General features: G+C 33.1%; 2 protein-coding genes across 2 annotated transcripts; both read left to right on the top strand.

Annotated features, from left to right (window-relative positions):
* The first annotated feature begins 869 nt into the window (after nt 1-869).
* Nucleotides 870-3,844, top strand: LOC107894853 (GDP-mannose 3,5-epimerase 2). Its single transcript, XM_016820049.2, has 7 exons — nt 870-1,111; nt 1,631-2,041; nt 2,143-2,236; nt 2,337-2,466; nt 2,557-2,689; nt 3,048-3,255; nt 3,451-3,844. Exons 1-7 carry the CDS (start codon nt 975-977, stop codon nt 3,604-3,606), a joined length of 1,269 nt encoding a protein of 422 aa, XP_016675538.1. The 5' UTR covers nt 870-974; the 3' UTR covers nt 3,607-3,844.
* Nucleotides 3,845-10,316: 6,472 nt separating this feature from the next.
* Nucleotides 10,317-12,831, top strand: LOC107894865 (probable aldo-keto reductase 1). The gene is made up of 7 exons (XM_016820056.2): nt 10,317-10,735; nt 10,819-10,983; nt 11,168-11,371; nt 11,483-11,655; nt 11,870-11,957; nt 12,269-12,422; nt 12,542-12,831. The coding sequence occupies exons 1-7, from the start codon at nt 10,688-10,690 to the stop codon at nt 12,724-12,726; spliced, it is 1,017 nt and encodes a 338-aa protein (XP_016675545.2). The 5' UTR covers nt 10,317-10,687; the 3' UTR covers nt 12,727-12,831.
* Nucleotides 12,832-14,573: the final 1,742 nt, after the last annotated feature.

Genomic DNA, 14,573 nt, shown 5'->3' with positions numbered 1-14,573 from the left:
CAGATATGTTAACAAAAGCATTATCAAAAGAGAAGTTTTGCTATTTTAGAAGTTTACTTGGTGTCTGCAACTTTGAATTAAGGGGGAGTGTTGAGAATAATTCAAAATAATATTGGTGGGATGTTTAGAAAATCTTGGTAGTATCTTGGTAGTTTCAGATTTTCTAGTTTGACTAAATAATTTGTTAGCTATTTTTATCTTAAGTTAGTTTTCATGTAAGCCTATAAATATAGGCATTTATTCTTTGTTTTTTACTCATTCAGAATTCATTAATAAGAGAGCAACTTTCCTACATATTATTCTATCTTTCTCACGTTTTATTCTCCAACACTGAATAACATAATTGATTATTCAAGTTTATCATACTAAAGTATTTTAGTTTTTTTATTATTTTGCTTTGAAAAAGTTATAAAATATATATGGTTACGCTAACATAGAATTAGTTATACTGTAATAATATTTTAATTTGATATGTTTAATTTATTAATTTAACTCGATTCAGTTCGACTTGAATTTCATTTCATTTGATTTGATTTAAAAAATTTCAAATTGAATTAAAATATAATTAAATAAGACTTATTTACTCAATTAACTTAAAAAAAATTTACTTAATTCGATCGACCGTTCAACCCTACATTCTATCATCTACATTCATCAATGTCAACAATACTACCAATTACAATATTCAATAGGCTGCTAAAGTATAAAATTCCAAAGGAATCAACTCGTAAATTTAAAATTATTATTTTTAAAATAATTTTAAATTTATTATTATAATTTTTACAAATAAATTTGTTTTGATATTATGGTTGAAATAAAAAACTTTCAAACTTTGTTTTTCAATTCTTATCTTAAATTTCCTAAATGTTATCTCTTACATCAATTTCTCTCTCCAAATCTTTTCATTTGAATTGGAGATAAAATAGTAAAAAAAGAAAAACTAGAGACTAAAAATAAGCAGTAAAAAAACATTAATGGCCTTTGTCTCTATATATATAGGAGACCGTCACAGGCTTCACAATCCATTCCCCTCCCATCTCCTGTCTCTGTTTTGCTTCCATTTCTTTCTTCAATTATCTTTTCTCTTCAAAGATTTCAACTCTTTTCTCAGGTAAATATCTCTGCTGGTATTTCCTTGCTTTCTCCCCTCTAAAATACTCTGTTTTTGCTTTGTTTATGAGTTTAATATTATTTGGTTTCTCAATGCTTCTTTTCATTATTTATGGGTGAACTTTTTCTGGGTTTGTTTTAAATTTCGTGTTTGTTTACCCTTTACTTCTCATTTTGGATTCTCTACCCCTATGCTTAGAGGTTCAGGATTTTGTTTTTATGGTGCTTTAGTTACTGCTATTAGTGAACAAAATTTTGGGTTCATAAAGATTTGCTTTGCAAGATTTTCTTTTTTAAAATTTGGGGGATTTAAGTTATCTGTTTCTTTGATTTTTGTTCTGAATTAGGATATTTTTTGGTGAATTATATGGATGATAATGTAAATTTTTTCAGCTAATTTGGATTTACTAGATAAAGTAGTATATATATATAGATAGATAGATAGATACATGAAAGCTTGAATTTTTATATTTATTTTGTACTATATAAGTTGCGTAAATTTTCAATTGAGCATATGCAGAATGGGAAGTACTGATGGGACCAGCTATGGTGCTTACACCTATGATGCCCTGGAGAGGGAGCCTTACTGGCCATCCGAGAAACTCCGAATTTCCATCACCGGTGCTGGTGGCTTCATCGCTTCGCACATCGCTCGACGTCTGAAGAGTGAAGGACATTACATCATTGCTTCTGATTGGAAGAAGAATGAGCACATGACAGAAGATATGTTCTGTCACGAATTCCATCTTGTTGATCTTCGAGTGATGGAAAATTGCTTGAAGGTTACCAATGGAGTGGATCATGTTTTCAACCTTGCCGCTGATATGGGTGGCATGGGCTTCATCCAGTCCAACCACTCTGTCATTATGTACAACAACACAATGATCAGTTTCAACATGCTCGAGGCTGCTCGAATCAGTGGAGTTAAGAGGTTTGTTTGGATTGGTACATCGTATCATATGATTGCCTTACATTCATTGCAATTCCACTAAGTTTACAGTTTGTTTAAACTCAATATCTTGGTATGTTTAGGTTTTTTTACGCCTCCAGTGCTTGTATCTATCCTGAATTTAAGCAATTGGAAACTAATGTGAGCTTGAAAGAATCCGATGCCTGGCCTGCTGAGGTTTGTGACTCAAATTCATTAAATACTATCCGGTAATCTTATGTTCTATTAGTTAATCCAATATAACTACTGATTGTCGTGTTTTAAACCTTGGTTTTAGCCACAAGATGCTTACGGCTTGGAGAAGCTTGCAACAGAGGAGTTGTGCAAGCATTACACCAAAGACTTTGGAATTGAATGTCGCATTGGAAGGTTCCACAACATTTACGGCCCTTTTGGAACTTGGAAAGGTAAACCCTTAGTTTTGATGAGTGCTTATGTATTTTTTTCGATTTTGGAACTTACTAATTTTTTTTCTTTTCTTGTATCAACCTTAATAGGTGGAAGGGAGAAGGCTCCAGCTGCCTTTTGCAGAAAGGCTATTACTTCCATTGACAAGTTTGAGATGTGGGGAGATGGTCTTCAGACTCGATCTTTCACTTTCATTGATGAATGTGTTGAAGGTGTACTTAGGTAAGTTTTTGGGCAATTTTCAAAGCTCCTCCTGCTGAAACTCATTTTACACAACAAATTTGAAGAGAAAAACTAAAGGGCTTGCTTTTAGTAAATGTTAAATCTGCATGGATTTGGCTTATAATATAAACATTGAGGAATCAAATAGGGCATATTTCCTGGTTTCATAGTTTGCTATGCTAGTTGAGTATGCAATTTGGGAAATTATGATTTTGGTGATTAGAATTTAAATTGTATACTGTATTTTTATGCTTTAGAAGAAAAACTTTTAGATACTTGTTTTGGCATTTACTAGCCGCTTGATTTCAGTTTGAGATTTGCTAATATTAATCAATCTTTCTCTATATTATGCATTCAGATTGACAAAGTCCGATTTCCGTGAGCCTGTGAACATCGGAAGTGATGAGATGGTTAGCATGAACGAGATGGCGGAGATTGTGCTTAGCTTTGAAGATAAAAAGCTTCCGATCCACCATATCCCTGGTCCAGAGGGTGTCCGTGGTCGTAATTCAGACAATACATTGATCAAAGAAAAACTTGGTTGGGCCCCTACAATGAGGTTGAAGGTAACTGAATTATATTATCCCCACACGATTTTCCCAGTTTAAAAAGATTTGTATGACCTCTGGTTTTGGAAAATGGTTTTCCTCCATTGCCTGTAGAGTAAAAAAGTCTGAAGTCATTGCTTTTGGCCGGTTATTACCTAGTTTCATTCAGTTCCTGATTCACTTGTGACGCATCTGGTTTTACTGTTTTTATAGGATGGGCTGAGAATTACATATTTCTGGATCAAGGAACAGATTGAGAAAGAGAAGGCTCAAGGCATTGATCTATCTGTTTATGGATCATCTAAGGTGGTAGGAACCCAAGCACCGGTCCAGCTCGGGTCACTTCGTGCTGCTGACGGTAAAGAATGAAGTAAACTTGCTTTGGAACCAAGTTTTATTATGATATAGCTATGCTAATGGCATTGAATCCAAAAAGTATCAACCAATATCAGTTTAAGATTATTTATTTTGTCGTATTTAGTTTGTGCACTATGATCTTTGTCCAAGGGGAAGCTTTTATGTTTCCACTCTATCCAAAATAGCTTGCTGTTGTAAGTTGATATGCTTAGGCTTTCATAGCCTTTATATAATAAAATTTCTTTCTGCATTTGAGTATTGGATTCATAATGACTTTGTTTCTCAGTCCTTTATGTGCTTCATTGGGTTATATGATTGTTTGTTCGAACTCTTCGATTTTCTAATGCACCCATGTTCAACATCCGTGTCGCGGACTTTTGCCCTTTTGGGTCCCTATCTGGGGCTGAAATTTAATGATATGATTTGATGGGTCTTAATTCTTAGATGGGGAGAGCTGATATAGCTCTTATTTGCATCATCTATCTGAATCCGTGGTTCAGAAATGGCAGAGGATAATAGCTGAGGTGGCAAAATTGAAAGGGCTAAAAGTTCACGGGGTTTATCTGGTTTACGTGGTAGCATAGCAGCTCCAATGTAAATCTAAAACCTTCTTTGTTCCAACGTGGTTTTTCATTAAAAAGGCAGAAAATGACAGAATATTCAGCAATTGGCAATAGGTTTCAGCCCCAAAATTTGTGCGGGCAAAACATCAAACGGGCATCAAGCTCAACCTTTGCTGTCATAGGAAAAAAGATGCTAGCTTGCCAGTGAATTTACAAATCAATATGCAATCATTCATCATTCATTCCGATTAGGATGATGGATCTTTTTATAGAATTTCGATGAGACGAATCACTCCGAAAAAGGGTAACATAATGCATCCATGCAAATGAACCATTACGAGAGTTTCTTTAGATACTTGGTTATGGTGAAAAATCTTAATTGACTATAAGCACTTCTGATGTGCTGCGGGGTGGTATCACTGATTCGTTGGGCAACCCCCGCATGGATGCATGCTTGCTACTGATTTGTATAACAACATACAATCATCCACCATTCATTACGGTTAGAATATTGGTTTTTGCAGTGTTTCGCTGTGACTAATCAATGCTAGGAAACTGAAGGGAAGTATCAAAATGCAATAGATATGACCAATTGACACCACTAGTGAATCATCTAAAATCAAATCAATCCAAGGCAAAAGATTCCAACATCAGAAGATCTTGATGATAATCTTAAAACCGGATCATAAAAACACCCAGAAAGTACAAAACTTGTTTACAATAATCTTAATGATAAAGTAATTGTTTACCTTAACTAATTAGTAATAGCGTGAGAAAGAGGGTCATATTTTTTTTTCGGTGTATTGGAGTATACCTGAAGACCAGATGTTAAATAAATTAATAAATAATAAAGCTATTGTGGTAAGTTTTGGAAGTGGTTGGCCAGCAGGTTAATATTGCGTCATTTACATAATTTATCTTATTTGTTGTTATGCTTAACCAATATATTTCGATGATTTACTTATTTTTTTTTAAGATTTTGTGAAGCTAATTTCGTGTTTATTATTAGAGAATAGATTGAATCAAACAAGATTATTTTTAAGGATTTTTATGTAATTTACTTACCTTGTATATTGAGATATGTAACCCAAGAAGATATGGACATATGCTAACTCATATTTGAAGATCTATCTTATGGAGTAACAAATCTTTGAAGATTAGTTCGGACTAGATCAAACAATCAAATCTCTTGAAATATGAAGGTTTGATTGGGACCGCATTGAAGACATATCTTTAAGGATTCTACTTTATATTGGACTTTATTGATATATTATATCTTGGTTTATGTATGAAATATGGTGAGCATCTATCTGTTCATTGAAAAACATATTTGTGAATGTAATTGAGAGTAAACAAGTTGTGTTTATAGTCTAAATTCTTAGGGGAGGATTTAGAGGTGAGTGTTTTAGTCTTTAGGTACAAAGGTGAGAACTCTATGTTGGGGAGTGATAGAGTGTGATTCACTTGTTGTATTGTGAATTAAAAATAATGGAGTTATTCACAGTGTTCTAGTCTTCAGGTTCCTCCTTAATGATAATTTCCTTTTGACTTATTCTTGGAAATATTGATTATTATTGAGAATATTGATACTAGTTTCAAATATCTTGAATTTTCTTACCTACTTCTTAAAAAGTCTTACTAATACTAAAGTTCTGAGTAAGCAAGGCAACTTACTTCTGAAGATCTTCAATGGTAACATTCTGAAGTCTTACCTATTTCTCATTACTTGAAAAACAATGTTTCTATCTCCCTTTGCTCTACCACATTTGGTGTAATGACCTAATTTTCGTTTGTGTCAAAAAATTAGTTCGAAGTTGATTTAAATTAAGTTGAAGTACCTGAAAATTAGAATCGAATGCTTATGTGTTGAATATGGAATTTTATGCTCAGATTGTTAAGTGGGATTAGATTAGATAAATTGTTAATTATCGTATAGAGACTATATCGTCGAATGAATAAAATAGAAGAAATTGATTAAAAGAAATTAAAATGGGCTCAATATGTAATTTTATTAAGGAATTTAGAGTAATTAAATCATTTATAATTCATGTTGATGTTAAGTGCAAATTATATCATCATTTTCTACCATCGTTTAATTAATCATTAAATTAGTGAGTTAACTAAGTTAAAAAAAATTATGTTAATTATACATGTAAATATGAAGGAAAGTGGGATGAAAGAGAAAGCTTATTTGTCTTCCTCATCAAATCGGTTAAGATAACAAAAGAAAAGTAAAAGAAAAACTTTCTCTAAGCTTTCATCATTGCCGTAAGCTTCGAAGGCCAGACGACATAGGACCTTCACGCGACAAAAGAAAAGTGAAATATCTAGACAAATGACCTATTTTTCCCGTGTGCTTTCATAATTCGATTTCAATATATATATATTTACATAATTCAATAACCGGATAGAAATTCAAAGGAATGTTAATATCAGACGTGACCAAGAGATACATATATTCTTTACTGTTTGATATGATTGAGGTAAGATAAGTAAATATATGTATATGTGACTACTTGATATGTTAATTAGATATGTATTTGTTTGTTATGTGTTACTATTGGAAATAAGTCTGTAATAATTTATAATGGAAAAATGTCCTATTAACATTGTTAGATAGAGTTATGAGTATAGTTAACATGCCATAGGATCCAATTTTGATAGGTGGGAGATTCAGCGGTATGCGCGTACTATATTGTGATAGTTCTCCAATACCTTAGGGGTCAAGAATGTGTCACCATCTTAAATACCTTAAGGGTACAAACGTATTCTGGTGTGGTTGGTGGGATTGTTGGATTTGTGTCTGATTAGCACTTCTATACATATACTGTTGTGTTGGTGGATCGATTCAAGCATACGTCTTTGAATCTGATTTTGTTAATAGAGATTAAAATGTAAAAATTGTATGCTAAGTATAAGTATTATTTAAATGTGACTATAGGATATAATTTTGGTGTGAGTAAATAGATACAAACACCCTGAGGGTGCATCAAAACTTCGATATGTAAATGCAAGCATTACATTGATATGGATATGATTATATGATATGTAACTATGAAATACTTTGGGAGGTGTAATGGTTTAGTTGAATATATGTTTATATGAATTATAGATCATGAAATAAAACTTGATTATATATAAATTCACGTACTTAGCATGTTATTCGATTATTACTACATTTGTTTACTAATTTCAAATTATGTTAGTACCATTGTGTATATATTACTTAGCGTACGGTTTTGTTTGTTTTCATATGCAGGTCTTAAATGAATACTAAAGTAGATCATAAGTCAGTAAGCATCCAACTTAGAAGCTCAACTCGGAAGTCAAGTTGTGCCTATTTTGTATGTATATACGTGCGAGTACCTAGGTTGGCCTTGTGACTTCACGTTTATTTTAATGTTTTTAGCATATTTTGGTAGCTTGATTTATAATATTTTGGGAGATGAATTTCAATTCTTGATTAGTAGATAATTATGTATGATTATATGTGTTTGATTATGTTATTTACCTTGTTGGATAGTGATGCATTGAATGCAATGACTAGATGATGTTTGAATATGTTTCATATGTTAAGTGCATGTGTTTGAGTTGAGGCAGAGTTTAAGCATATTTTGGTTGAGGTTTGAATGCATTTGAAATGTACATTTTAAGTTAATTTAACTTAGAGTTTCAGAACTCCAAGAACAAATTCTACTACATGGTGTATTGCTTTAGCTTAGGTTTCTAGATAAAGTGACCTTTGTATTTGTCTCGAGACAATGACACATCGAATTTAAAAGATTTTTTTTATTCCAAGTTTCGAGACATGAATCTCTTGTCTCGAGATAGCCAAACATCAAAGGTAAATTAAGAAAACAATGGAGGTTAGTCTCGAGAACTGAAGGCCTTTGTCTTGATACATAGACCCTTATGTCTTGAAACATTGCAACATCAGAGTAAAATTATCTAAAATAATAGTAAACTTATTTCGAGACATGGAGTTACTTGTGTCGGAGCAAAATTATCTGGAATAATTCACCATCTCAAATGTGATATAGGCTCGAGCTGTGCTAGTCGTGTTGTTGTTAGGGTTTTACCCTCCTCTTATAATTCATCAAATTTTTTTTTAAAAAAAAATTAACTTAATTATAAAATTAAACCCAAAATATATTGCTTTCCTAGTTAAATACTTATTTTTGGGGTAAAGTACAAAAATGCCACTTTTGTTTACCTCAAATTACATTTTAGTCACTTATGTTTGAAATGATATGTTATACTTATGTTATTGTTTTATTACGAAGTGGTCACTCTACTGTTAAACTCCGTTGGCTCCCTAATGACTGTCTTACGTGGCAGTCCAAATTGATTTTAAATATAGACTTGGATGTCCTACATGGAAATCCAAATTAAGTTTATTTAATTAAAAACATATTTTCATTCCAACAACTGGACATCTAAGTTGGCATTTAAAACCCATTTGGACTGCCATATAAAACTGCTATTAGGGAGATAATAGAGTTTAATGGTAGAGTTACCACTTTGTAATAAAACGATAACGTGAGTGATTAAAACATAACATTTCAAACATAAGTGACTAAAATGTAACCTGAAACAAATAAAACTAATTATTTTTAATGTTTACTCTTTTTTTATTATTTTTATCAAAAGTGCTATACAACTCATGTCTCATTCTTATTAACTGGTAATATATTTTGAGGCAAATAAGATAAAATTGACCGTTTATATATCATTTTTAACCAAAAAAAAACTTTAAATATTTAAATGGAAAAATAGTTATAATTTTAGCCAAAAAACGTGCTTCAACCAATCAAAAATATATAAGGATAGGATCTGATGGAAGAAAAATTACATAAACATGCAGCGATTATTGTAAATCATTACTATTTCAGAATGTAAAACCATGAGCACCAAATAATTCACTACTTTTTCTCATATCATATTTTTTAATATTCAAACATAATTATGAAAACTTATGAAAATGCTTTAAGCAATGTATCAACATCAAGATAAACCTATAAAAACTGTAATTTTTAATACAATCTCCTTTCTAATTCAATTTTAAAAATGTTGGGATTGGTAATTTTGTTCATAATTGATTGAGAATGAGATATCTCACCCTGTTTGCTAAAAAACTATTCCCTTTGCTACATGCTTGTTAAAAAATTACTCCCTTTGCCACATATATCTATTCCTTAAATATTTATATACTCTTAACTTATTTTCAATTTAGTTATGTAAAATGATTTCTTATGCAACTTTATATTAACTGAAATATGCGACTTGACAAATTTATTCAGAGTGTAATATAATTATCACTAATTTATATACTAAGAACATGGTATAATTATCACTAAGAATATAGTTTATAATTATATTGATACACTATTAATATTTATCAATTTCCACAAGGTTAATATTTGCAAATAAGAAATTTAAGAAATTTGTTTATTTAAAATTTCAAAAATATTCACTAATTAATTTCCATAATCGATGTTTTAATTCATGGGTAATAGTGTTTTATTTCAATAATTTCACCCAATAAAGACTAAAGTATTATAAATAAATAAATAATAAAATGAGTCACGCCCTTATTTGTCATTTTACACATATCAACTTTCAACTATCAACTAAGTTTTACCGAACAATTTTAAATAAACAATTAATAGAATCAGTTAATCAAACCAGCCACTACAATCAACAATCAGTTATCCGTCAATTACAACCAGGGCAACATTTGACAATCAATATCAAAATCCTTGACTTTCTAGAAAAAAATTATTTAGAGAGTTAAAATGTGCTTATAGTTTCTGTACTTTTCAAAAATTAAAAATTTAGTCCCCGTACTTGTATTTTTACGAATTTAGTCATTCTACAAATTATATTTTAAAATTCAAATCTAATTGTTATTTTTTTTGTTAAATTTGTTGTTATGACATTTTGAAATAATAATAATAAAAGGTCTTACTAGCCATGTAATTAAAAAAAATGTTATAACTAATCTGAATTTAACAAAAAAAAAAGTAATATTAACAGTTGAACTTGAATTTTAAAATCTGAAAAGTAGAGGGACTAAATTCTTAAAAATACAAGTAGAGAGACTAAATTCCTAATTTTTAAAAAATACATAATTTTAACCCTCTAAATAATTTTTTTTTAGAAAGTCGGGATTTTGGTATTGGTTGAAGGAGATCTTTTCTTTCTTTCTTTCTAAATGATGACTTCGAAAAAAAAGCAATATGGAAACGAAACAGCCGTTTTATTGGGACGTTGGTTGATGAATAGCACACGCCATGATCTATAGCTCTTTTGACAAAAACTTCGCCCAGTTTTTTTCAAATACTTAAATGGTTCTTCAATTCTAGAAGTCAAAAACAAATAATTAAATATGAGATGACATAGTTAATGACGTAAGCAGGATCGGGATGAAGGCCTCAAATTTTTCTATATATTTAACGGTATGTTTGGAGTTGTTCAATAATCACAGAAGCCTTTGTTTGTAGAACAGAAAGAACAAGCAAGAAAAAAAGATGGCAATTCAGATTCCTAGAGTGAAACTGGGATCTCAAGGATTTGAGGTTTCAGATTTTGTTTCTTCCTAGTTATATTAGTTAAGAAAATGCTTTTTCATTGAAGGTAAATCCATTGTTTTTGGTTGCAGGTTTCAAAGCTGGGATTTGGGTGTATGGGTCTTTCAGATCACTACGGGTCAGTGTCAGATGAAGTTGGCATAGCTATCATTAAGCATGCATTCGAAAGAGGGATCACTCACTTTGATACAGCTGAGTTGTATGGACCCAAAACTAACGAAATTCTGGTTGGAAAGGTAACGTCCTTTGTTTGATCAACACTTCAAGTTGAATTACATTGAGCTGTGAGGGATTCTTTCATTTTCACAATGTCCCATACATTTGTGTCAATTACATGCTCGAAGATATTCGTGAGAGATGGCGTTTTTTAGTTTCTGAAATAGAAATGATTTGAAGGAATTTGGGGAACATTTTTTGCAGGCATTGAAGCATCTGCCACGAGAGAAGGTACAATTGGCTACAAAATTCGGCGTTGAGAGCATGGGTGCAGGTGGTCCGGTTATCAATGGCACTCCTGAATTTGTTCGTTCTTCTCTTGAGGCTAGCCTTCAACGCCTTGACGTGGATTACATTGATCTTTACTATATTATCAGAGTTGACACCAATACTCCTATAGAGGATACCGTAAGCATTGCTGCATTAAAACCCCTACTTTATCTTTCTTTAACACAAATACGATTTTATTTTGTTTATGGGAAAATTAAGCATAATTTATATTTATTTCGTGTACGATAGATGGAAGAACTGAAGAAGTTGGTGGAAGAGGGAAAAATAAAGTACATTGGTATATCTGAAGCTAGCCCCGAAACTATAAGGAGGGCACACGCTGTTCATCCCCTTACTGCCGTACAAATCGAGTGGTCGCTCTGGACTCGTGATGTTGAGGAAGAAATAATTCCCCTTTGCAGGTTTATTCTTCTATCTTTAATAATCGTTAGAATATAGGTATCTTCAATCAAAGTTTTATATGTTTGGAGGGTTATAGTAATACCCTTTGGTTGATATATGTCAAAATTAAAATGTTGATCGAGTACTGTTAAGACTCAAAAAACTCAAGCTATCAACAGTTTTAACTCCAGCTGCTATGAGATTATGCATGCTTAGATGTGTTCATAAATGCAGGGAACTTGGGATTGGGATTGTTCCATATAGTCCCCTTGGTCGTGGTTTCTTTGCCGGTAAAGCAAAGGGAGATATTAGTAGTTTTCTGGTATGGCAACTTACTTTATATGGCTTTAGTTTATACATAACCTATGTTATATGGACTCGGAAATAAGTGTTGGATACCGATATGTGTGTCCAACATGAGTATATTCATTTTTTTCTAGGTTCCATTTTCATTTATTTGAAAGATGTTATCTTTGTCTTTATATCCGAATATGCGTCAAAGACATGTTGGATATGAATATTTAAAGAGTTTGGATAACATAGGACCTTAATATTTTATAGTAACATGCTTCTAAGTTGTAAAAAAGAAAAAACAGATTGATTGACTAATTACAAACATTTACTTTTTTTAAGGGACTGTTTCCTAGGTTTCAAGGAGAAAACTTGGAGAAAAATAGGATCCTGTATTCGAAAGTAGAGAAGTTGGCTGAAAAGTATGGATGTACACCGGCACAACTTGCACTTTCCTGGGTTCTTCATCAAGGAGATGATGTTGCCCCTATTCCTGGTAAGTCACATTCAATCACTTTCAACTTGGATTCCGAGGTGATCCAATTTATATATATATATTGTTTGCATTAAGATTTAAGACCAAAGCTTTTGACACTTGGTTTTCACTTCTTACAGGAACAACCAAGATAAAAAATCTAGATAGCAACATTGAATCAGTGAAAGTAAAGCTGACAAAAGAAGATTTGAAAGAAATTTCAGATGTGATCCCAATCCATGAGGTTGCAGGTGGTAGTTATCCTGATGCTTTAAAGAAATTCTCTTGGAAATATGGCAATACACCACCAAAGAAGAGCGCCTAGGTTTTAAAACAAAGTTTCATGAGTTACTAAAGCTTTGGAAATTGCTGTTGTAAGTTGATATGCTTAGGCTTTCATAGCCTTTATATAATAAAATTTCTTTCTGCATTTGAGTATTGGATTCATAATGACTTTGTTTCTCAGTCCTTTATGTGCTTCATTGGGTTATATGATTGTTTGTTCGAACTCTTCGATTTTCTAATGCACCCATGTTCAACATCCATGTCGCGGACCATATCTATACATGTGTATATTAGGTACTTTTTGCCCTTTTGGGTCCCTATCTGGGGCTGAAATTTAGTGGTATGATTTGATGGGTCTTAATTCTTAGATGGGGAGAGCTGATATAGCTCTTATTTGCATCAACTATCTGAATCCGTGGTTCAGAAATGGCAGAGGATAATAGCTGAGGTGGCAAAATTGAAAGGGCTAAAAGTTCACGGGGTTTATCTGGTTTACGTGGTAGCATAGCAGCTCCAACGTAAATCTAAAACCTTCTTTGTTCCAACTTGGTTTTTCATTAAAAAGGCAGAAAATGACAGAATATTCAGCAATTGGCAATAGGTTTCAGCCCCAAAATTTGTGCGGGTAAAACATCAAACTGCATCAACCTCAACCTTTGCTGTCATAGGAAAAAAGATGCTAGCTTGCCAGTGATTTACAAATCAATATGCAATCATTCATCATTCATTCCGATTAGGATGATGGATCTTTTTATAGAATTTCGATGAGACAAATCACTCCGAAAAAGGTTAACATAAAGCATCCATGCAAAGGAACCATTACGAGAGTTTCTTTAGATGCTTGGTTATTGTGAGAATAGTTAGTTACAAGTTGTTAGTCTGGTACGTCTAGTGGTTAAGCTGTTAAGGAAAAGATAGTCAGTTGTTGACCTCTATAAATATATCAATTGTATTGCTCAAGAGGATTTTAAGCAGAAATAATAATATTCATTTTCTCTTTACATAACTCTCTGAATCTGTTTGTGATTGTATTATACCTGAGATTTCTTCATGGTATCAGTCGCCTAGTTCCTGGTGGTTGTTCTTTGCTCCGTGCGCATGGATCCGTCCGTTGACTCTCCACCTGGTGGTGCTTCCTCTGCTTTCTTCTCCAATTCTCGACTGGTTCATAGTTTTTCTCGCCATGACACAGTGAAATTGGATGAAACAAACTTTGTTCAGTGGCAGTTTCAGGTTCGCCTCATCGTTGAGGGTTATGACCTCCAAGGTTTTTTGGATGGCTCTGTGACTGCTCCGCCGAAGGTGGTGACCTTTCCTGATGGCACCATTGCCCCGAATCCCGACGCGATTCTGTTTACACAGCAGGATAAATTGCTTGCATCGTGGCTCCTCTCCACGGTTAATTCCTCTCTCCTTTCCTATTTTATTTCAACTAAAACTGCCTGTGATATTTGGAGTGCTGCGAGTCACTTGTTTGCAGCGACTTCCATTGAGAAAGTGTCTCAGATCCGGCACGATCTTCATGCTGTTCGGAAAGGTGGATCCACGGTCAAAGAGTATGTTTCGAAGATCAGAACTCTTTGTGCACTCCTTGAGGCGTCGGGCTCGGCTGTGTCTGAGGCGGAGAAAGTAGAAGTCCTTCTTGGCGGACTTCCTCCTGAGTTTGACTCTGTTTTCATGTTCGTTTCGGTCTCGTCGGAGCCATTGACGTTCCAAAAATTGGTGGATGTCTTGATGGCTTTTGAAAGTCGGCAAACGAGGGCTGCGCGTGATCTTCCGATGGTGGCAAATGTTGTTGAAGCTCCTACGACTGTGGATTGTGACTCGCGAGTTGTGCGTGGGGGTCGCTCGTCGACTGGATCTCGCGGTGGTCGAGGCTTCCGATCG

This window comes from Gossypium hirsutum, chromosome A08 (assembly GCF_007990345.1).
Source record: "Gossypium hirsutum isolate 1008001.06 chromosome A08, Gossypium_hirsutum_v2.1, whole genome shotgun sequence".
Lineage (NCBI taxonomy): Eukaryota > Viridiplantae > Streptophyta > Magnoliopsida > Malvales > Malvaceae > Gossypium > Gossypium hirsutum.
Note: the sequence above shows the minus strand (reverse complement) of the source record. Positions and strands in the feature narration are given on the sequence as shown.